This window comes from Arvicola amphibius, chromosome 2 (assembly GCF_903992535.2).
Source record: "Arvicola amphibius chromosome 2, mArvAmp1.2, whole genome shotgun sequence".
NCBI classification, from domain to species: Eukaryota; Metazoa; Chordata; class Mammalia; order Rodentia; family Cricetidae; genus Arvicola; species Arvicola amphibius.
Window position 1 is genome coordinate 26,303,258 of NC_052048.2, and position 24,210 is coordinate 26,327,467.

General features: G+C 42.5%; 1 protein-coding gene across 1 annotated transcript in view; it reads right to left on the reverse strand.

Moving 5' to 3' along the window:
• Nucleotides 1-19,765, reverse strand: part of A2m (alpha-2-macroglobulin) — a 46,380-nt gene extending 26,615 nt beyond the window's left edge. Inside the window, 16 exon segments of the mRNA XM_038319273.2 lie at nt 1,234-1,383; nt 1,957-2,099; nt 3,235-3,298; nt 3,720-3,947; nt 5,089-5,250; nt 7,641-7,750; nt 7,897-8,011; nt 8,844-8,964; nt 12,685-12,769; nt 13,616-13,784; nt 14,026-14,046; nt 16,247-16,299; nt 16,452-16,506; nt 16,508-16,609; nt 17,491-17,674; nt 19,668-19,765. Of these exon segments, the coding sequence (XP_038175201.2) occupies nt 1,234-1,383; nt 1,957-2,099; nt 3,235-3,298; nt 3,720-3,947; nt 5,089-5,250; nt 7,641-7,750; nt 7,897-8,011; nt 8,844-8,964; nt 12,685-12,769; nt 13,616-13,784; nt 14,026-14,046; nt 16,247-16,299; nt 16,452-16,506; nt 16,508-16,609; nt 17,491-17,674; nt 19,668-19,765 (1,860 nt within the window).
• Nucleotides 19,766-24,210: the final 4,445 nt, after the last annotated feature.

A 24,210-nucleotide genomic window follows, 5' to 3' on the forward strand; every position in this document is an offset into this window, starting at 1 on the left:
GGCCTGGGGATTGGACACAAATTGTCAGACCCGGCAGCAAGTTCCTTTACTCACTGAGCCTTCTCAATACTATAATTACATTATTATTGAAATAAAAGTCTATTATTTCATTTCGTAAGCTTCCATAAATACTTTGGCCAGAACATATTCCTGTTGGCCTCCTACTGAAATGGGAAACGTTGAGCCAACTACAGCTGTATTCCCCAGTGAGTGGCTCTAGGCAATGGTGCACCCTTTCGTTACGTCCTGCTTTCAAGTATTTTATTTCTCAATGTCTCTTATCATCCGATGATTTACATTCTCGTTTTTTATTCATCAATACAAATTTTTTCAATAATGATGTTCACTTTGTGACGTCCCTTATTTTAGTGAACACCATCCTTATGAAAACGGAAATCTGAAATATTATCGTGCTCTGCAGCCTCAGTGTAGGCACATAGACCACCCAGACCCGCCTCATGAGGTAATGATCTTCACTAAGCTTCCCACAATGCTAAAACTAGTTTGAAAACAAATATCATTGATTTGGCAGAGATGGGTTCCAGGCACTCGGCTCTCTTTTTACACAAATATACTTTATCAAGACCTTCCTGGTTCTACAGTCAGAAGTAATCGTTTTTAGTTTACACATCTGTAGCTCTCTTGTAGAACTTTTGCAGCCTGCTTTGTACGCTCCCCAGCACTGCTGAGTGTGGTGGCTCAACACAGTCCCAGCTGGGTTCCCATGGCCATGTGATCTGGAGCAAGACATGATAATGATACTTGATACTTGAATCTTGTGTCTTTCTGGATAATTTGTATTGTGTTTTTACATTTTCAAAACACTGGTTTTCTGGATGAGTATACTGAGCAAAACACCTGAGTTTGTTGTTGTTGTTGTTGTTTTGTTTTGGGGTTTTTTGTTTGTTTGTTTGGTTGGTTGGTTCATTCGCAGAAGCTGGGAGTGTGATGAGGAAACAGGAAGTAGGAGAGATTGTGTGCAAGCATCTTCCTCACTGAGCAAGGGGCCTGTCAAAGACTTCAAAACTATTAACCTATGGGGAACTGTAGCTGTTTTTGTGTTTTTATTTACTCTTTGAGAATTCCCTGTAATAGATTTCGATTGTATTCTGTCCCTTCCCCCAGCCTCACCATAGTTTCAATAGGGTCTTACATCGCTCGGGCATTTCCCCTTGCTTCAAGGCCCTCACAGCACACGGTTGTCTCTCATGTGCAAGGCTGACAAGGACTCACCGAGGATGCAGAGAGCTCAGCCTCGGGCTTCATGAGCAGCACACTTTGGTCCACGGCTCGCAGGGCACAGAGGGACTGAGGAGAAGCTGTGACTTTGAGGAGGGTACGAGTGGCTGGAAGGCCATTGTTTGGACTGAAGCTCAAATCCACCTGGCATATAGAAAAGAAAGTTCAGAAAAACCAATTTCTGTACATTCTACCCAGGGTCACTTACATTTCCAAGGTGTTCCTCACCTCCAGCATGTAACAACTTTGGTTGCTTTCCCAGTGGTTGGTGTTACCCTATGTGAGAAAGGCTTTGTCGCGCCTTGGAATTTGCTCTGGTTCTCAAGATTGATTAGACCATTATGATGGTCTCTACAGAATCTTCTAACCAGTCAGGTTTGAAGTGTCAGTCTTGTATCTCAGATATACAGTGAAAGCTCATTAACTCTGGATTTGTGGCCTGCAAAACGCTTTAAGCGTTTTTGTTCGGGCTTCATGTGGCTTTTAAACTTGCTTGTGTACTTCCTCATATTCCATCACAGAGAGAGGAAGAAGGCATTGAGAGCTAGGCCATATGCACAGAGAATTTTGAAAACAAGGCAATAACATTATTTCTTAATGTGACTCTGTTGAGACCTCATAGGACGTCGCTGGGACAATCCACACATGTATAAAAGAATGGCTAGCAACAGGGACTTCGAGTCCTAAATGTAGAAATTTGATTTAGGAAGCACCCACCTTATTGACCAGACAGTTTCCAATCTCATATTTGACAGTATCTGCAACAACTTCACCACTAGGCAGAATGATATAAAGCAGCAATCGAGCCATAGGAGCCAGGTCTGACTCCACTGGGATTAGTATGGAGAAATGGCCTTTCTCTGGAGCAGAGAGAACGAGAGGTGGCAACCATGGGTTAGACACATGCGAGTGAAAATGAGAGTCACTTCATCGCACAGAGCTGGTCTGAGCCCCTGGCCTAGCCAATGACAGCTCCGATTAGTGGACATGAACAGCCCACATAACAAATGCATGGCTACCTCGTAGAACCCTGGCTCTAGAGAAGCAGTTACATGAAATCCTCTCTCCTATATAAATCATATATATTTTTTCTTATCACTTTTGAGCTTTAGCTGGCTGACCCTAGCCTCAAATGCTACCTAAGAGAGTGGAGGTATCGACTTCACCATCATTTATTCTTGGCTCCTCCTGTTAGGAGAGAAAGGAAGTCACGAGGCCCAATGCTGAGAGGTTAACACACTGTATTTATACTTATGTCCTCTTCCCCTCTGTGAAACATATAGTGGTGTCCTTTTCTCCGACAGAGGAAGCCTACACTCCTGCCGAAGTCGGCTTTGATGCCTTTGGATGCCGTCGTGTCTGCATTAAATGTTCTTGCGTCAGTTGCAGCGCCTCCATTTTGGCACCAATAGAGGAAAAGGTGCTTGCTCATAGTTTTCTAGTAAATCAGTGTTTAGACCCCATCAGCACAGGGGAGCCTTCAGATGTTTATTATTCTATTTTTCCTAAGCAGAGTCCCATTGCATACTTGAAATGCCCAACTAAACTTTGGTAAATCATTACTAAGTTCAGGGGAGAAACACACACACACACACACACACACACACACACACAAGGCGGGGAGGGAGGCAGAGAAAGAGAGAGAGAGAGAGAGTTTAGCACAAAACCTACTAAGTAGAAAGCACTCAAAGTTTATACAGCTCTCAAATGTCCTTCACATTGACGTAACAGCCCACAAATAATTCCAGCTGGAAATTCTGAAATAAGTACAATATTCTCATGACCCTATCAACAGCTTAAGGAACCCAAACAAAATATACTGGGGGAAAAAAAGAAACTATTTGATAAAGAATGACAAAAAGAACATTGCCTTTCTCCCTGACTGCCTCTTTGTTGTGACTTGATGGGGGAGAGACCTTTTGGGAGCATCCCTGACAGGCAATGAGGCTGGGTGGTCAGCATGGAGCAGAACTGTGGAGATAATACCATACTCACTGTCTCCCTGGTCCATGGGCAGTGTGTGAGTCCCCGATCGAGCAATGCCTCCCTTTGCCATTATCTGCAACGAGAAATTAACATTTTTTTCCAACAGAGACCTTAACCTACTTTCCAGTTTACAGGCTTGTCTTATTGAGGCCCTGCTGAAAGTAATTAGCCCCATGAGAAGTTAGGCTTTAGAAAGAAACAAGAGTAAGAAGCCAGGGGCTGGAAAGACGGCTCAGCAGTCAAAAGCTGTGCGGCTCTTCTAAAGGACCCAGATTCCACTCCCAGTACCATGCTGGGCAGCTCACTGCCGCCTGTAACTCCAGCTGTAGGGGACTGGATGTTCTTTTCTGGCCTCCACAGGCACCCACACACATGGCATACGGTCACAGGTACACATATACATGAAAACAATAAGCTTTCAAAGGAAGGGAAAAGCTATGATGTCCACAGAGGGCTTCGTCTGTAGGCAGTAACGCAGTAACCTCCCTTCTCACCAGGTAATAGAAGACCAGCTCCTTCAGCTCCTGCACACCCTCTCCATTGAGGATATAATGCGCCTGGACCTTCAGTGTTTGCTCGCAGGACAGCTTGCTAGGCCTGGATTCCAGGTGTACAAAGCTTTTGCTTGGTGAGAAAACCGCGTTGGCCATGTGCCATGCCTCCACATGCTCTCCTGTCAACCATCCGAATCCATAGCAGACGAGGCTGTCCGTGTACTTGGCCTAGTGAATTAGAGAAACAATGTTATGCCACCAGATGGTACGCCATGGTCCTCACCATGCTCTGGAAGTTTGCTACCCCTCCTCAACCGTAGCTGGAAGTCTTTCCCTCTAGAGTAGATGTCAGAGAAGCCCTTATTTTATCTGCCTTGTATACCCTTTCCACCACAGAACACGCTGAGTTTGATATTTACGTCTTGCAAGAGAGCACCAAGAGCTGCGTGTCTTGCGACTAGCTGGCTTGCAGGTCCCTTTGCTGCTTTGCCATGCAGATTGACACTGGAGCTACAAAACCTCACCAGGGAGAGTAACCATCAGTAGCTGCTTCTCAACGGAGTCACATCTTTGGAATCATAGCCAACTGGGTTTTATGAGGAAATGAAATGGCGTAAACTTAGGGATTCGAGAAACACGACTGCAGAAACCACTGGCTAGAGCTGAGTTGGAAAGTTAGCCGATATCTTTCCCAGGCCTGTCTCAGGTGTGTGGTGAATGCAGTCCATAGTTCTGAATTTCATAGCATCTAATTCAGATTAAATTTCCTATTTGTTAACATAAACATTAAAAAAATATTTAAAAGAAAGCTGAGTGGTGGTGGTGCACACTTCTAAACCAGCACTCGGGAGGCAGAGGGAAGTGGATCTCTGTGAGTTTGAGGCCAGCCTGCTCGACAGAGTGAGTTCTAGGACAGCCAGGGCTACACAATAGAATAGAAATATTTTATTCTTTTTTTATGGTAAAAAACATTAAAATACTTTCTTTTAGCTTTTTGAAACATGCAATCCATTATCATTAGCTATGGCCGTGCAACTGAGCAGCAGGGTGAGCAATAATGCACATAATAGTGAGGGTGCTAAATTTTATAGAGACCCCCAGTTGTTTTTATTTTAATGTACTTTTTTTTTGAGAAACCAGAATAATATTTTTCCACAGTGTATGCACCATCTGACAAAGCAGAGCTCCCATATTTCACCATAGCCTTCTAATTACAGCTCTTACAGCTTGTTCTTACACTGTCTGCCAGGTATAGGGCTGTTTTCGCTCCATGGAACTAAACCAGAGTTTGGAGATTTCATCTCCTTAGGCTGCACTGCTGCTGTCAAGACTTAGGCAACGCCATTCGCAACCCCTTTCCCACACTCACCCTGATGGAGAGGGAGGTTCCCTGGATGTCATTGGTGTCGATGGAGAACCACGCCAGGCCGTTCTTATCAGTGGTAGCATTTGAGCGATGGTTAGCTTCATTTGCCTCGATGAAGATCATTTCAGAAGGAAGAGGGGTGCCTTTTCCATCGACCAAGAGCACCTGCAGATTCAAAGCCAATGTCTATCCTTAGGTGTCGCATGCACACAGTCCCAGGGTTGTGGATATCATCAAGGGGCGACGAGGCAGTAAAAGAGACAGATGCTAGGTAAGTATACCACTAATGCATACTTGGGGAGCAGTAATTAACCCCAGGAAGTAAAGTGAGAGTCTGAGGAGAGACAAAGCAACAAGGAGAAACAGGAGTGGCTTAGCGGATGTGTTGTGGCTTATTCACATAGAGTATGTGCCACACAACACACAGGGAGCTCTAGAAGGCAAGCGTTACAGGGTGGTAGAGAATTTAGTCCAGGAGTCAAGTTATTTGAGCCTCAGATATTCATCCTGTGGAGGACAGGATAACTCCCTGTGGCTTAGTGCCACGGCGTGTCATTGTGTATGCAAGCAAAGAATGCTAATACAGGTCCCGTGTGCTTCTCCAGCTGACTTACATATACCCCTGTTTCTCACCCTAGATGGTTAGCCTTCTGGAAAATAGGCAGACATGAGGGTGTGCTTCCATAGGACAAAGCGTAAAACGGAGGAGGCACACTTAGCGGTAAATCAGGCTTTAAAACCTAGCTGTTGTTAATACTGAACTCAGAAAAATGGATGAAAGATAGATAAGACAGATAGATAGACAAGAAAGACAGACAGATAGAAGAAACAACCCAGTCCATATTATAAAGTTTATGACTTCTTTTAAGCTGTAAGCTACTTTGAATTTTTTGTTGCTGTTCTGAGCCTAGCTTTTAACAGCTGAACTGTCTCTCCAGTCTCACTTTGAAATGTTTTTATTTTTAATTGACACATAGTATCTATTTATAAAAGCCAATGTGAAATTTCAATACACATGCAAACCGTGTATAATGATGAGATCAAGACAATGGGCATATCACTTGCCTCATGTATTGGGTAGCAGAAAACAAAACAGGCTGGCATGTATCAGTATTCCTAATTACCAGTAAAATCTAGGTTTATTAAGAAACTGTAGCTTCATGAGCACGCACAAGAATGGCACACAACGTCACTCTTCTGTCATTTGCTGAGAGGGTCTCGTGACAGATAGCAATTTCCCAGCATTAAATTAGAAACACTGCACGAGACCTTTGAGAAGTTTTAAATGGACTACACTTTGATTTTAGGAAATGGTTAAGGTTTCTGAATATGTTCTGCACAACACACAGTACACACTGAGCCGGACACAACGGTCTCCTCAAAGTCCTGGAGTCACAAAGGTCATTTGTACATCTGCTTACACTAGAAAAATCGTAAAAGAAAGTTGTCACAGGTCTGCAAGAACGGCCATTGTGAAAGGGTAGAAGCCTCAAACAGGGCTTTATCTCTATATTTAGGGCTGTCTAAAATTATGTAGTTGCCCCTCAGCTGAAGAATAGATACAGAAGATGTGGTACATTTATACAATGGAGTACTATACAGTGGAAAAAATAATGACATCTTGAAATTTGTGAGCAAATGGATGGATCTAGAAAACATATTGAGTGAGGTAACCCAGATCCAGAAAACTAAATATAATATTACTCACCCATAAGTGGCTTTTAGACATACAGCAAATAAAAATCAGCCTACAATTCACAATCCCAGAGAACCTAGACAACAAAGAGGACCCTAAGAAAGACATGTATGAATCTAATCTACATGGGAAGTAGAAAAAAAAATCAAGACCTCCTGAGTAAATTGAGAGCGTGGAGATCATGGGGGGAGGCAGAAGAAGGAGAGGAGAGGAAGGGAGGGGAACAGAGAAAAATATATGGCTCAATAAAAACAACTTTTAAAAAGTGATAGCACCCGAGGAGGAATAATATCTCTGCCCCCTCTGACACACACATGCACGCACACACACGCACACACGCGCGCGCGCACACACACACACACACAGAGAAAGACGAGAGAAAAGACAAAAGAAAAAATATGTATTTGTTCTTACAGAAAACTAATGATAATATAATATTTATGAAAAACCCTAGGCACAAAGGAAAAACAACCTCTATATCCATTTTTACATGGAGTTGATATTAGAAGGGTAATGTAACTTGTCATTATGAATTTTGACAGGGCTAGGGGATAACATTATAAAATCTGCTAAGTGGACCATGAAAAGACTTATTGATTTTAAACAACGCTGTTCTAAAAACGATAAAAACTTAACAACTTGATAAGCTTTTAGATAATTTTAGCGACTTCAGATTCAACTTTAAGTCAAAAGCATGTATATTTTTATACATCATAACTTTTGGTAATAGACATTTGGTTATATGTTTCCCCTTTGGCTACATCAATTGAGAGCACCAGCAAAGCACAGTTTTAGCAGAAATTGTACCCGGATGTGAATTCTGATAGCACATGGCTTGATGAATGGAAAAGTACTCCACCTGTCCAACAAATGGGATCCCTTGTCTGAAGTATGAGTTCACGTTCACAAAGGACAGGCTGCTCAAGGTTCTTGTAATTTTGATGGACCCTTTTCCAGTTCCTTCCACATCTGAAACAGAGGGGAGATGTTCTTTGATGGCTGATGGCCAATGGCCATGAATTCCTTACATCATTACCTCTTTTTTCTAGTTCCTAATTTGGCCCAAGCAAGAAATCCATGTCCTTTTCTTCTCCCATGCCCATGTGACACACAACCTGTTCCTTGCTCTCGGATCTTGGCGTTCACTTCAAGCTGCATCTCATACTCTTCCCTCTTTAGCTGGAAAGGCTTGGTTTTCAATACGTGCGAGAAGCAGCCCTGGTTGTCTAGCTAATACGGGAGAAAACAAAACACAAAAACATAATGCAGATTATACTGGATGGATCAGTTAATCTGTCAGAATTTAGGGGGAATGATAAAGTAATCTAGGCATACTGTATCATATTATGACACATTATGCACTATCCAGGGATTACTTATGGATAATTTTCTAATGATATCTTGTGTATAATTGACAGATATAATTCCTCGCTGACTGATATTCGCTAGAAAGAATAAGTGAGATATATGCTAATGGTTTAGGTTATCTAACTGCAACAGAGCTAAAACTTCTCTGAATGCTGGGTCCCCGCCCCCACGGCAGGCAGCTTGTAACTGGTCATCTATCTGATGACTATTTCACCTCCCTGACATCTAGATAGGGCACTGTAATAGGTTCTTGCTTCTAGAAAGAAAACAGAACTGACACAGTTCAGGATCAAAGTGATTTAAAAGATGTGTGGCGTGTCTTCTGCTTTTACACAAGACACCTGAGACGGCTTTGGATGGTTCGACTTGTTGTTCTGGAACATGTACATTGGGCAATCACAAAAGACAAGTAATTATTTTTTTAGCTAAATCATGTTTTTGGGGAGAGAAAGGGGAGAAGGAGGGGAGGGAGGGGGGAGGAGGAGGGAAGGAGATGGAAATTTTTAAATATAAAAAAAAATAAACCATGAGAAAAAAAAAAAAATAAAGAAACCAAGCTATGATAACTGTAAAAAAAAAAAAAAAAAAAAGTTTCTTAAAGGTATTATAGACCGTCCCCCAGCTTAACATCATGTTCCTGCTAACAAACAACGAGTTTGTTGGTAGCTCCCAGAAGGCACAGCTCTGAGCCTACCTGTTCACTGAAATTCTCACAGAAAGCCAATGACTCATCATCAAAGCAGTTAGAAGGATGACTGTAATTCCTGCAAATGCTCACAGCCACATGTCCCGGAACAGGCTTCCCGTAGGTGTATCTGCCATGAGAACGTAGCCACATGATTCAAAGCAGCACTGGACACCCCCGTTCCTTTCTTCCGCGATCCCCTTCAGCTACAGCACATCTGTCCTCAGTGTTTCCTTCTGCCCTGTGCTAAGGTCACTCATTACACACTGGAAGCTGACAAACTGACTGGACTCAGAAAATCCTCCACAGCATGTGCTGGAACTCACCTCATTCTTCTTTTGTCAGGTATTTTTGTTAATCTTGTTTTTTTTTAAAATTATTATTATAAGTTAATTTATTTTGAGACAGCTTTAGAGCCTGGGGTAGCCTTGAACTCACCATCCTCCTGCCTTGGCTTCCATTGTGTTGAGATGACAGGCATATACCACCATATTCAGTGTTTTACTTTTAAATCTCAGTATAATCTAAATAATGGTGCTTTGTTACAAAGGGTAAATAGATTGTTTTATCAAAAAAATTAAATTAGAACTCACAGTATTAGGTTTCTTTATGACATTTTCAAAAGCATTTTTTGGCCCCAAAGACGAGAGGATGAAGCGGGGGGGGGGTAGCATTTGACAAAATTCAACACCCCTTTATGATAAAGGTCTTGGAGAGATTAGGGATACAAGGGTCATTCCTAAATATAATAAAGGCTATTTACAGCAAGCCGACAGCTAACATCAAATTAAATGGAGAGAAACTCAAGGCCATCCCACTAAATTCAGGAACACGACAAGGCTGTCCACTCTCTCCTTATCTCTTCAATATAGTGCTTGAAGTTCTAGCAATAACAATAAGACAACACAAGGGGATCAAGGGGATTCGAATTGGAAAGGAAGAAGTTAAACTTTCGTTATTTGCAGATGATATGATAGTGTACATAAGCGACCCACCAAAGAACTCCTACAGCTGATAAACTCCTTTAGTATCATGGCGGGATACAAGATCAACTCCAAAAAAAATCAGTTGCCCTCCTATATACAAAGGATAAGGAAGCAGAGAAAGAAATCAGAGAAGCGTCACCTGAACAGAGAATTCTCAACAGAAGAATTTCAAATGGCCAAAAGACACTTAAGGTCATGCTCAACCTCCTTATCTATCAGGGAAATGCAAATCAAAATAACTTTGAGATACCACCTTAAACCTGTCAGATTGGCTAAAATCAAAAACAACAATGATAACCTTTGCTGGAGAGGTTGTGGGGTAAGGGTACACTCATCCATTGCTGGTGTGAATGCACACTTGTGCAACCACTTTGGAAAGCAGTGTGGTGGTTTCTCAGGAAATTCGGGATCAACCTACCCCAAGACCCAGCAATTCCACTCTTGGGAATCTACCCAAGAGATGCCCAATCATACTACAAAAGCATTTGCTCAACTATGTTCATAGCAGCATTATTTGTAATAGCCAGATCCTGGAAACAACCTAGATGCCCTTCAGTGGAAGAATGGATGAAGAAAGTGTGGAATATATACACATTAGAGTACTACTCGGCGGTAAAAAACAATGACATCTTGAATTTTGCATGCAAATGGATGGAAATAGAAAACACCATCCTGAGTGAGGTAACCCAGGCCCAAAAAGATGAACATAGGATGTACTCACTCATAATCGGTTTCTAGCCATAAATAAAGGATATCGAGCCTATAATTCGTAAAAAAATCCTAGAGAAGCTAAATAAGAAGGTGAATCCAAAGAAAAACATATAGTTATCCTCCTGGTTATTGGAAGTAGACAAGATTGCCGGACAAAAAATGGGAACTTGGGGGCGGGGTGGGATGGGGGGATGGGAGGATGGGGAGAGAAAAGTGTGAAGTGGAGGATGGGAAGAGCTTGGGGGAATAGGATGGTTGGGATATAGGAAGGGTGGATATGGGAACAAGGAATTATATATCTTAATTAAGGGAGCCATTCTAGTGTTAGCAGAGACTTGACTCTAGAGGGGTTCCCAGGTGTCCAGGAAGATGCCCCCAGCTAGTTCTCTGGGCAGCTGAGGAGAGGGTGCCAGAAATGTTCAGATCCTATTGCCATACTCATGAATATCTTGCATATCACCATAGAGCCTTCACCTGGCATTGGATGGAGAAAATGACAAAGCCCCACATAGGAGCACCGGACTGAGCTCCCAAGGTCCTGATGAGGAGCAAAAGGAGGGAGATCATGAGCAAGGAAGTCAGGACCGTGAGGAGTGCATTTACCCATTGAGACGGTGGGACAGATCTAACGGGAGATCACCAAGTCCAGTTGGAATGGGACTGATGGAACAGGGGACCAAACCGGACTCTCTGAATGTGGCTGACGGTGGAGGAGGACTGAGAAACCAAGGACAACAACGGTGATGAGCTTGAACTCTACAGCATGGACAAGCTCATTGTGAGCCTTGTCAGTTTGGTTGCTCACCTTCCTGGACTTAGGGGGAGCTGGGAGGACCTTGGACTTAACATAGTGAAGGGAACCCTGATGGCTCTTTGGCTTGGAGAGGGAGGGAGTGGGGGTATGGGTGGAAGGGAGGTGCGGGAAGGGGGAGGAAGGAGGGGAGATGGAAATTTTTTATAAAAAAATAATTAAAAAAAATATAAAAAAACTAAAAAAAAGCATTTTTTAAATTTTCCCCCGACTCTTCTTGCCCAGTCCCTTCATCTCCCTTCTCCACTTTGGGGCCACACATACCACCTTTCTCTTCTCTTCCCTTCCAATGGTCTCCTGATCTCACAGAGTGTACCCATATCCACCCCTACTTGTACGCACTCATAAGAGCATTACAAGCTAAGGTCCATAGGTGAGAGAGGATGTGTGCCTTTACATTCTTAAAAGAACAGTAATACCTACAGACACAAAATACGCTTAATAGAAACAGCAAACACTTTTTAAAATGACTAAAGAGTCCAAACTACCAAAATGTGTTCTCAGTGTACACCTCTATGTATGTGTTTGTTTACTTTTTATAAAAGAAGTAGAGTTGTAGCATTAATGTCACATGTGATTGCTTTGTTTCCTTCCCAATTTGGAAATCTGAAGTATCCCCTTCTTCTCTTTGCAAAAACATTGATCACTAGTCACAGGGGACTCGGTGGCCATGGCTCCAAAGGAGCTGACAGTGTGTGTGCCACTTGCATGAGCTCAAGGCAGCACCCGTCTTTTTGTTTTCTGGTCTGTTAGGGCCACTGCAGGTCTCTTGGGGGCCTAAGGTCCTTCAGACATCTCTGGATTCAAAGGATTCACCCTGAAAGAGCATGCGTAGTCTCTCGGTGAAAATGGCAGTGCAGAGACGGAGGTGGCAGCTCAGACAGCCTGATGAGTTAAGGATGATTTTGATTCTGAATCTACTTTCTTTACCCACTGCTTGCAAGGTCAGATAAGTGACCTGTTACTGACTGAAATTCCTCTATTTGCGGGCATTACTTTTCTCCCTCCTTAGTGCATTGGTATCACTTATGGCTAAGGGAAAACCAGCATCCTTCAGTACACTTGAATGTGCGCGTGAGTGTATGCGAGTGTGCGTGTGTTCACTTTTCTCACTTGTTGCGTCAATCCCAGCCGCATGGCCTTTTATAAATGGTCCCCACCTCATGATAGTTATAGAAATGTTGATAGAGATGATAGAAAGGAAAATAAGAAGGAAACACACCCATAAAAAAAGGAGCAGGATAAGCGTGACCTATGAGAACACTCCAAATTTCCCACGTCAAAGTATCTTAGATGGTGAGTCTGCCTCAAAGGGCTGTTGCTGTTGTGTTAATCAACTCACATGCCACACACCGACACGCTCATCTCTTCTTCCATAATGGTGATCGTCTCTGGCAGTGCCACCTTCACTTCAAACTTGGGCAGCACTGTGAACCGCAAGCAAGGAGGTTAGTGGTCACACTGCAGAGTCAAAGGCTTTAATATTGTCTACTTCTTTGTAACAATTCTCTAACGATATTCCAGTATTTTGTAAAGGTAACTCCATTCTCCAATTTATCCACACTTAACTTCATTCTCAAGTAAAGATTTTGATTAAGGAACTATGACAGTTCACTATACCACTGAAGAGTCTCTTCCCCACCCCCACTTCCCTTACTTTCTCTTACTCCCTCCCCATCTCACTATTGAAACAATATTTTATTTTGGTCATTCAGTATTGTTTCAAAAAGCAAACTAAATTTCATTCACAAAGCACCGATGCCCCATTGGATTTAGATGTAATTGATTTTACTCTATGCTGTGGAAAGACCTTCTGTTTATGTGTTGCTTTTATTGGTTAATGAATAAAGAAGCTGCTTTGGCTTGTGATAGGGCAGAATAGAGCTAGTCAGGAAAACTAAACTGAATGTTGAGAGAAAGTAGGCAGAGTCAGAGAGAAGCCATGTAGCTGCCGCAGGAGACAGATATGCCAGAACCTTGCTCATAAACCATGAGCCTCGTGGTAAAATATAAAATAATAGAAATGGGTTAATTTAAGATGTAAGAGCTAGTCAATAAGAAACTAGAGCTAATAGGCCAAGCAGTGATTTAATTAATATAGTTTCTGTGTGATTATTTTGGGTCCTGGCAGATGGGAATCAAACAAGCAGCCTCTGACAACTCTAAGCCCAAAATCATCCACAGGAAACCAAAGGACTCTATATACTCAAACTATGAGCTCTAGAGATCTCAGTTATAAAAGACAACATTCTATGATTTTCTACCATCCATACCAAATTCCTCTACGAAGAAGGAGTGCTCTATGATCCTGCCTGTTTCTGTCCGTATCACCACCTTGTAGGAGCCATGAGGAGGCTCCGAGGAGAGGGGGAAGGACAACTGTTTGAGGCCACTCTCTAACTTGAAACTCTGCCACTGTTGTATGTGATTTCCTTTGGGGTCCTGTAATAAATAAACCATAATTCATAAAAAGACAGAGAACATCAAAGGTTATGAAAGAAATCTATGGAAGCTTCCACGTTATCCATAAAGAGGGTACACGAGAAGGGCTCAGAGGGCAGGTGAAGCTTCTTCCTTCTCCAAAGTCTCTGGCATATGATTGTAAGAAGTTCCCACAGAAGATTTCCCATGAAATGACAGATGACTGCTTTTCTCCTGATTGTAAACTATTCACATTGCTTACCTTAATGTACAGAAGAGGAATCTGAAAGAAAAGAGAGAATTGTATAATGTTCTCAAATACATTGAATAACTCAAATACATACACACATATCTATCTATATATACTACCAAATTAAATTTTACTCAAATTTAATTAATTCATTTCAAACGATTAATAGGTGATATTAAAAACTTAGTTGCCATGGGTGATGGATATCTATCTATCTATCTATCTATCTATCTATCTATCTATCTATCTATCTATCTAGAGAGATCATTATGTATATACCTATATATAATGGATATATCTATCTATATCTATATCTCTACATCTCTCTATCTCTCTCTCTATCTCTATATAGTGTGCTATTGTTAGGAATAGAGTTTACCAATACTGCAATAATGTCTAAAAGCTTGTAGCATCCTAGTCAAGAACATTCCCTTGTTATGCAACTTTACAGGCTGAAAAATAAATACTTGCCTCTGGAAGTAACTACTCTTGAACCCAATTATTAATACTAGCCACTAGGTGCTGCTAAGAAAGAGAAAAGATTGAGAACAGCTCCTCTACCACCCAGGTCTATTCACTTACAAACTAATATTTATTCCATATCTACTTATATATTGTGTGTCATTCTAGATGCTGAGAATAGAAAAGAACAATATGTCTGTCTGTCCTCATTCTAAAAGAATGGACAGAAAGAGAAAACACACACATGATGACATCATATATATACATATAATATATGTGTATATATATGGTTTGATATATGTGTATGCCTGTGACATATATGTTGCTCATACATGTTAGCTTGACAGAGTGGTGGATATTATATTTGATTTTAGGTAGAGTGAAAAATAGAAGCTGAGAGACAAATATCAAGGTTACTGTGATGGGTCTGTAAATGGAGACTGTGCTTTAGTGTCCTGGCCACTCAGACCCGAATAATGAACCCAAAACTATATTAATTACAACACTGTTTGGCTGATGGCTCAGGCATATTTCTAGTGAGCTCTTACATCTTAAATTACAACCTAAATTAACCCATCTCTATTAATCTACTGGTAAGGTTTCCAGCATCTTTCTCCTTCAGCAGTTACATGCTATCTACCTGGCTCCACCTTCTTTCTCCCAGCATTCAGTTTAGTTTTCCTGCCTAGCTCTATTCTGCCCTGTCATAGGCCAAAGTAGCTTCTTTGTTAACCATGGTAATAAAACATATTCACAGTATACAGAAGAGAATCCCACATCAGTCTTGTTTACAGATGTTGGCCAAGTTGTAACAATTCAGGTAATAAGAAGTAATATTTTTCTAACCAACACAATTTTGTGTGAACTAGATATAGATGTGTGAGATGAAGAAGCCAGGGCCATGGAATTTCCTTTTGCCTTTGGGGTTAAAAGAGCATCGATTCTTTTGAAGAGGAGAAGATACAGTAGAAAGCTAGCTGAGGTTGGAGAGTTGATCTGATGTCCACATTGCAGTAGAAAGAGTTGTGAATCCTCACAAAGGAATAAATTTAATACTCGCGCCGGGCGGAGGTGGCGCACGCCTTTAATCCCAGCACTCGGGAGGCAGAGGCAGGCGGATCTCTGTGAGTTCGAGGCCAGCCTGGTCTACAAGAGCTAGTTCCAGGACAGGCTCTAAAAAAGCTGCAGAGAAACCCTGTCTCGAAAAACCAAAAAAAAAAAAAAAAAATTTAATACTCGCAACTTCTTTCACGGCAGAGATTTTGGTGTGTTTGAAAAAGATTTAAATTTCTAAGAAATACTTGCCCTTAGATTTTTGGACGGATGTCCATTGTTTATTTTCTTCCTAGTTAGAAACTAAAGAGTAAGTTTAATTATGGTTTTTTTTTTTTTTTGGTGTTTTTCAAGACAGGGTTTCTCTGTAGCGTTGGTGCCTGTCCTGGAACTAGCTCTTGTAGACCAGGCTGGCCTCGAACTCAGAGATCGCCTGCCTCTGCCTCCCGAGTGCTGGGATTAAAGGCATGCGCCACCACCACCCGGCTAAGTTTAATTATGTTAACAAGCGACTGAGTGCCAGATCTGTCACAGTAGTGGCAGAACGTGTTCCCTACTGTTTGACCTGGGATCCTGTTTCAAATGAGGACCCTGTACTACTGCAGCATGAGGAATCACTGTTAGTGCTGTCCAGTGTTTCCTCCCTCAGTAACCAAAACAGGGGCCTAGCCAGTTTATACCAATAACAACGGTTTTATGCAAATAATAGGAGACTTACCAGTTCATTAAGGGGGTAAAAATTTTCATCCAATGAGACAACACGAAATTTCACTGAAATAGAGAAATTTTTGGTGAGCCCCTGACCAGTCCTATAGGTGGGCAATCCAACTATTAAGGAACCAGGATCACAGGGACTATGGGGGTCAGGCAGGAGGAGAGGAGCTTCCTTCTTGATGCTGTCCTGACTGTGGATCTCACCATACCTGTCTGCCCTGTGTGTGTAGATGGATTGTCAGTCTGGACAAAGATCAAACTCTCATTTATTCTTAATCAGCACTGTTTTCTTCTTCTTGAATTCATGAGTTGGTCCTTTTACTTGGACAGTGAGGAACATCATCTCATTGAACAAAGCCGGTAGGACCTGAAATATGGAAGAGTCTGAAACCCAGTGCGTCTCTCCAGCCTCCTCCTCTCCCTGTTCTACATCTCTATGGAGATCTTGTCCTTTTTACTTAATTTCGCTCCCTTGTTCTCATCCGGGAAGTTGGCAGAGGCCGGAATTCTGACATTTTACAAATGGGAAGACCTGAACATGAGAAAATCCGAGACTGAGGATCTCATCTGGATCTATATGGAAAATACAGTGAAGTCTGGACTCAGTCACACACTGCATAGTTATCCACTAGCAGGAAATTGTAGGACCTGCTATTCGGGGTCTCAACACTGGGAAAAAGAAGGTGTTTTGTTGGTACTAGATTGCAAGTATCTCATGTGCATCCAGCCCTGAAGAGATTTTGGACACATGCCCAGGGTGGCTTCTACAGATGCCCAGGGTGCTTTCTACAGATGCTCAGGATGCTTTCTACAGATTTACTTACTTACTTACTTACTTACTTACTTATTTACTTATAGGTTTTTCGAGACAGGGTTTCTCTGTGTAGCTTTTTACTCTTGGGAGAATATGATTAACGTTGACCTAGTTTGCTTTATAAACTTTAAAAAATGATTTTAAGTAAAATTCACGCTTCCCCTTCTCTACTGCATGCTGTTGGTTTTTTTTTTTTTTTTAGACTATTAGAATTGTTCTTTGATCTTTGAACTTACTTTCAATATGCCTATAATATGTAGGTGAAACTGATGAGTGGATACTGGATCTCTACACCGGGTTGCTAGCTTCAGATTCTTTATTGGACACTCCCCGCAACCAGCTCCACTGCCTCCACCCAGTTTCTCGACGCTTTGCCTTGTCAACACCAGATCCCTATTCTAACCGAGTCAAGTAAGCCAAGGGGCTGTACTCACGGTGAAGGAGACACATTGGAACAAGTCCCTGTCGACCACGAGGTCAGTGAAGAGGCTTTGGTTTCCCTGGACAGACTCTATGAAAGCACTCACTGATACCGTCTCATTTAGGTGGCTGAGGAGGAGGCAGCCCTTCTCAGGGACGCCTGTGTGGAGCAGGGAGGGAACCAACACCATGTAGATTCTGGGGATGGAGGGGTTAGAGGAGAGTGAGGGAGTTGTTGCTGTCCATGTTACTATGTCCCATCACAGTCCCACATGACCATCCCTCATCCTTAGCTACATAGTAAGAGAAGACAGACACCGAACTGCCATGAATGGAGTAAAAATTAGCCACCCCCTTTGCTCCCAGGCCATTGTAGAGACCATCTTTATCAAGAGATAGATGCTAGATAGAGATAGATAGATAGATGATAGATAGGTGTGTGCATGTATCCAGCAAGCTTGTAAAACTCACACACCAACAACTTGTTTCTGTTTTACAAATATGAAACCCAAACCTCACAAACAATGACAGACAGACAGACAGACAGACATATAGATAGGCATATGCATGTATCCAGCAAACTTGTAAAACTCACACACCAACAATTTGTTTGCACCATATTGTATTTGCCCTTGCCAAAGTAGGGAAAGCTCCATTCGACACAAGCCCATCCTCTGGTAACTCAGGAGAGGGGCAGAGAGTTTCTCAAACACCGTAAACATACGAGTAAAACCACGCCAGCTTCAAGCAGCGACTCTCAAGACCGCTTTTAAATGGCATGTCCATCTTACATCCTCTCAAGTGAACTTCTATTGTTATTGTATTTTTTAAACACGAGCAAACATACCTTTTTGACACTCTAAAATAGACTTAATTTTTCTCTTAAATTAGCTTTCAACTTCTCCATAGAATCTTAAATTTTATAAGTACTATCACCTAACTAGAAATATGCGTTGAGAGGTATGGTGGCACATGACTTGGGAAGCCGAGCCAGGGGGATCACCAAGAGGCCTGCCAGGCCTACGTAGCAAGATCCTGTGTCCAAAATAAATAAGTAAGTAAATGAGTATGTAAGTAAATAAATAAATAAGTGTACGGGAACGTTCTTTCTGTAATGGTCAAAAATTCTAATTTCTGTGCTCCTAACTCCCTAGAAGTTTATACTATGATTTCCTTATGCGTCAAAATATCTCATGAACAACATAATTTTTATTAACACATTATACTTACGCATGAAATTTATATGTCTGTGGTCTACCCAACACGGATATTTGATATACCCAATCTATGGGTATGAAAATATAACGGTAGCTCTTCTTTTAAATGTGTGACTAAAATTTGTGTCAAAAATTTCTTATGACTGAATTATTTTCAGAAGTTATAGTACACAACTTACCAAAAATATACAAATGGTGATTTATACACAATAGATTTAAAATTGAAACACTTGCAAAGCATATCTTTATTGAGAATTGCGCCACCCCTACCCCTACCCCTACCCCCCCCAGTGAACACTGATGATGTGTGGTTGGATATTCCTCATGAAAACAAATAACATTCTTCTTTTAAATAAATACAAGCACTAAGAAAAACAGTCTCCAACATGAGTAAGTAAATGGTATATAATAGTTTCTTGCACATCCTCTTGTATGATCTTCCCTTAATTACCTAGAGCCAGTGCTCCCAAATATTGTTCTGTCTGTCTGTCTGTCTGTCTGTCTGTCTGTCTGCTCTTGTTTCTTTGAAACACAGACCTAATCACTAGCTAATTTGCACAAAAGTCTTGTCTGGTCACTGGGTCCTTTACTTTCTCAGCATCAACATACACACTGCTAGCCATTCTTAGGGATTTGTGACTCTCCAGACAAAGCGCCACTCTGGAGAGGTGTGTCTTTATTTAATCAAAGGAGGTGAAGAATGTAAAGACCACAGGGTCTCGCGGTCCCAAAGACCGACTGTTACTTCAAGCATCCAGAAAGATGGTGCATCACAAGGGGATCTGCATGTTCCGAAATCCAGAGAGCTCAGAAATGTTTAAAGGGTGAGTGAAGGTGGACGAATGAATGAGCGGGATTTGGGACATCGCGGAGCTGGGAGGAACTTCAGAGGTGAGAAAGAAGGAGATGGTTAGCAGAAAGGAACGAAAAACCAAGACCCAAAAGCCAAGCTTCTCGCGTTCTTTGGAACTCACGGTTTTTGTGATGTGACGGCATCTGTGGGCAGCAGAAGCAGCAGCAGCAGTGGCAGCAGCACGGCCACGCTTGGGTGTGGGAGCCTGAGCTTCCCCATGCCACAGGACCGACTGGAGACCCCGCGGTCTTGCACCCTGCACCCGCCGGAGATCTGGTCCTGAATGTGCTGCGGAGCAGCCGGGCTTTATGCTGCTCTTTATGCAAACAGCTGGTTCCACCCACAGAAGTTCTCTAAACAAAGCTGAGGTCTCTGAGCAGTCTCTGAAAAGGTCATTGATGGCCTAATTACTGCCAAGGTTAATTCCTGGCCGCTTAGCCAAAATTCCCAGAAGGATTAACCACTTTTCAGTTACTGCTCACTTTTTCTGGTTTGTCCAGTAAAGCGGATAATCGGTTTCTCCACCCCCGTAGCCTCCCGCAGTGCTTTTTCTTGATGCTCTGGGCTCCTGCCTGGATAGTTGGCAAGGAGGGAGCAGCTTAAGCGGAGCTAGGGAGGCTTGAATAGTTCACTCCAAACGAGTGTGCCAACAAGTTCCGGGCCACATAAAGCCTGTCTTTAACGTGAGGCCCACGTTCAGCAGCCTTCTGTGAAAAGGATTTTCAATCAAACTAGCAAGTAGGTTTTGATTGTAGAGGTATTATATACTAGGTTGCAAAGGAAGCGTCAGGTTCAGAAAAAAATGATTGTTCTTAAGTTTCCTAATGTTCAGCTGTAATCCAAGTGCTGGAGGACAGGAGACAGGAGTATCCTGAGCTTGCTGGCCAGCCAGTCTAGCCTAAACAGTAAATTTCTAAGTCTCAATATAGCATAGCCTTGACCGGAGCCTTCACACCCATACATTTCTAGTCTAAGGAAGTGGAAAGTAACAAGTTTCAAATAACCCCCCTCTACTGTTCCCAACCAAGATCCTAATCGTCTTTGCCATCCAACATTTTCGTATGACACTCCCTTCTCTAATCTCTACGTCCTAGAGACAATTTTTATTAATTGGTGTGTCCATCCACTCGTTCTTGCAGCTCCTTGGTTATTCCTAACCATTTATTGATCCTCCCTGGCCAGAACCTAGCGATAGAATGTCAGACAAGTAGAAGCAAGAATGAACAAAAATTCTAACATTCTCATGGGGCAGGGCATAGGATAGATTGTACCAGCCAGATAAATGAAGTAGCCAACCATTATCTTTAGAGAAGCTGAAGACTCCCCGAGGGCACCAAGTCCAGCAGGGGCTCTTGGAAACAATTTGAGAGGAAGCAAATGTCTGAAAGTAGGCTGTGAAGTGTGAGTAGTGGTTAGCCCGAGGAAGGGGGTGGGGGAGGTACATCCTAAGCTTTTGAATGACATACATATGCTCAGGAGGGGAGAGCAGTAATGATGCTCTTGATAAAACAAAATAAATGTATTTGTCCTGAAAGAAATGGCTGACCGATTAGAAGGGTGGCGAAGATAGTTGGCTTTAAATCAGAGAAGAACCTTGGCAACATTAAAGTTCAGATCTGTTCCTTGAGAAGCTCAATCTTACTGAAATATGGAGCGGACAAGGAAACAATCCTTGGGCGGAGTGAGCGGAGTGGGTTCTACACCAGGGCACTCACGATGGAACTGGAAAGAGGTTGCCGAGTGACAGCGTGTTTGAGAGATAAGATTACAGGGAATAAAAAGCCTTGTTTGTTTTAATTTCCTAGCTAGTCGGTGAGTGAATTAAGCCGCCTTTGACTGAGAAAGACAGAGAACAGACAGGCAGGAGCAGAGGCAAGGACAGAGGGTTGAGCTGAAAGAACACATAGTTTTAGGCAGTTTGGGTGTGGCATCCAAGTATTCTTTCTGTCCTTGGTCTCTTTGTTCTAGGAGTAAAGTCTGTGCCCCATCCTTGTGTGCCATTACTTATGTGTGAATCACCTCTATCCTTAACTGTCCATGTCCTGGGTCATAATACGAAACTGGGATTATATTATTTCATTGTGGGCAGCATCATGAAAATACACTATTTCTCACCTTATGCTAAAGTTAAACTGCCTGGATACCGGAGGTCCCTAGATTCACCTGCTTGTGCAGGCGATGGGAACAAATGCCAATGCTCAGAAGATGCTGATGAAAAAGTCAAGAGCCCAAGACAAGGGCCCAAGAAACACTTGTCTAAGTGAGAGGCAGAGGCAGTCAAATAGAGCAAAATCAGGAATCTCAGGAGAGTGAGGGGGTCTCTGAGTCTCAAGAAAAGGACCCTTCTACCGAAAAAGTAATTTACTAGATTAGCGTGATTGTGAACTTATGCCAAGGCATCTGTAACAATAGCATTCAAAATTAAAAATACAAAGGACTTACTTTATAATACCTTGATTCAATCTGTAACAGAATTTGAGACTTTTTTTGGATGCTAGAAACAAACATTTCCAAGGATGATTTCTTAAGACAGGATGGACAAAAGTTAATAAAATTTACTTGCTCTCTCATCGTAAATTGTGAAGTTAAACAGTGAAGGTCACTACTGGCAAGTTATGTCACTGTGACATTAAATTATAGAATGACAACTATTCATCTAGATTAGGAATGACAGCCTTGAGAACCATCTGTCTCCGTGTTTGTGTGGGGCAGAAGCTTTGCACAGACATGGAGGGAACATGATAAACAGGAGAGACATTTGTAGTTGATCTAAGAGTGAGAAAATGTCAGTGAATGTCTGCTAGAGATGCAGAAGGAAAGGAAGGGCTGGGGGGGGGGGAGCCTGGAACATCTGTCTGATGGCTACAGTGAATGTCTGCTACAGATGCAGAAGGAAAGGATGGGGAGGAGTCTGGAACATCTGTCTGATGGCTACAGTGTATGTCTGCCAGAGATGCAGAAGGAAAGGAAGAGCTGGGGGGAGTCTGGAACATCTGCTGATAGCTACAGTGTATGTCTGTTAGAGATGCAGAAGGAAAGGAAGAGCAGAGGTCTGGAACATCTGTCTGATGGCTACAGTGAATGTCAACTTGTCAGAACTGAGAATGACCTAGGGCATGGGCCTCTGGACATCCCCCATTATCTTGGTTACCTTGGCTGAGGTTGGAAGACCCACCTCTTGTGGGCGGTACAATTCCTTGGACAGTGTGAAAATGAAGGAAGCCAACGGAACACTGGTCTGCATGCTTAGTTCACACTCATGGTCGACTTTGACTGTAGATATGATGTATCCAACTGCTTTGAATTTCCCACCATGTTGTACACCTAAACGTCGAGCCAGAATGAATGTTCTCCTTTAGGCTGGTTTTGCCATGGCCACGGCTAAGAATCTTCCACTTGTGTAGAGAAGGAATCATCGCACAGGGACACTCCGAGGACACGACGAGCCGATGTACTATAAATGTGCATCCCAGTGGAGCAGCATTCAGTTGTAAACCGTAATGAAATGCTGTCCTTTGCAGTCTATGATGGAACTCCAGAATACTGTGCTAAGGGAAACAAGCCAGACACCAGAAGACCACAGAAGTCAAAGGGAGTAGAACTATAAATACTAGAGCTGAGAAGGACAAGGGGAAGTTGGAATTGATCTGTGCACACTGTGTGCATGAGTGGGAATGCTGACTAAAAAAGTAAAGGCTATATATAGAGAGATTCGTCACCTCCTGGTGGAAGTTCATTCTCCCCATATATCCCATTGCCACATACTCATTTACAAAGAGGAAACGTTTTCCAAACCCATTTCACTTGGGGTGAAGAACTTGAGAAGAAAAAGTTGACAGGTGGGTGGAGCAGTCAGTCTCTAGGTCACCGTAGTCTCGGTTCTGAATGAACCATGAGGTCGGTCACGGCCAGCTGGGTAACTGCTCTGCACCTCAGCTGCCTTGCCAGTGAGTTGGAAGCACCAACATCTGTGCTGTCAGATGAATGGAATTAATGTAGACCAGATACTATAATCTTCAAGCTGCAAACCTTATCACACTAGCAAAAATTAATCTCTACATTTTAAATCTTCATGTCTGAAAAGAGATTGTTTATATCTTTTGTGGGTTTCACCATGGGAACAGTGTCCAACACTACTTCCAGGAAAAAAACACAAGTTGCTTTACCTGCATAGACAATGCCTCATGGGAAAGGGAGCACACAGCCTGGATGGGTTTTACACATCTTGGAAGAATGTAGCGAGTGTTTACAGATAGAAAGAGAGAAATAAGAAAGCAGTCATGGAACAGAAAGAAAGGACTGCATAACACCAAGGGGTAATTTGGGAGTTAGGGGGGAAAAGCAAGATTAGGAGACAGGCCTCTAATAAACATTAGTAAGAAAAACGTTCCCTCACCTTGCAAAAGTACTTAATAGGGACTAGAAAGTTCTGTGTCTGGGCTCAGTGTGCACTAGCTAACATTACCCAAGACAGGAGAACGTGGGAAACAGGTGTGTCTTCTGTCCCTGCAATGGTGAGACTATTTCAGCCGTTTATACATTAACCACCTTCAAACGAGGACGTTAGTAGGTGTCAAGCCACATTTGCCAGTTCAGAAATCGTGCAGGCCTGGAGCCAGGAAGGCCAGGGCAGCACGTGTCCACGATGAGGCTCTCAGGACTAA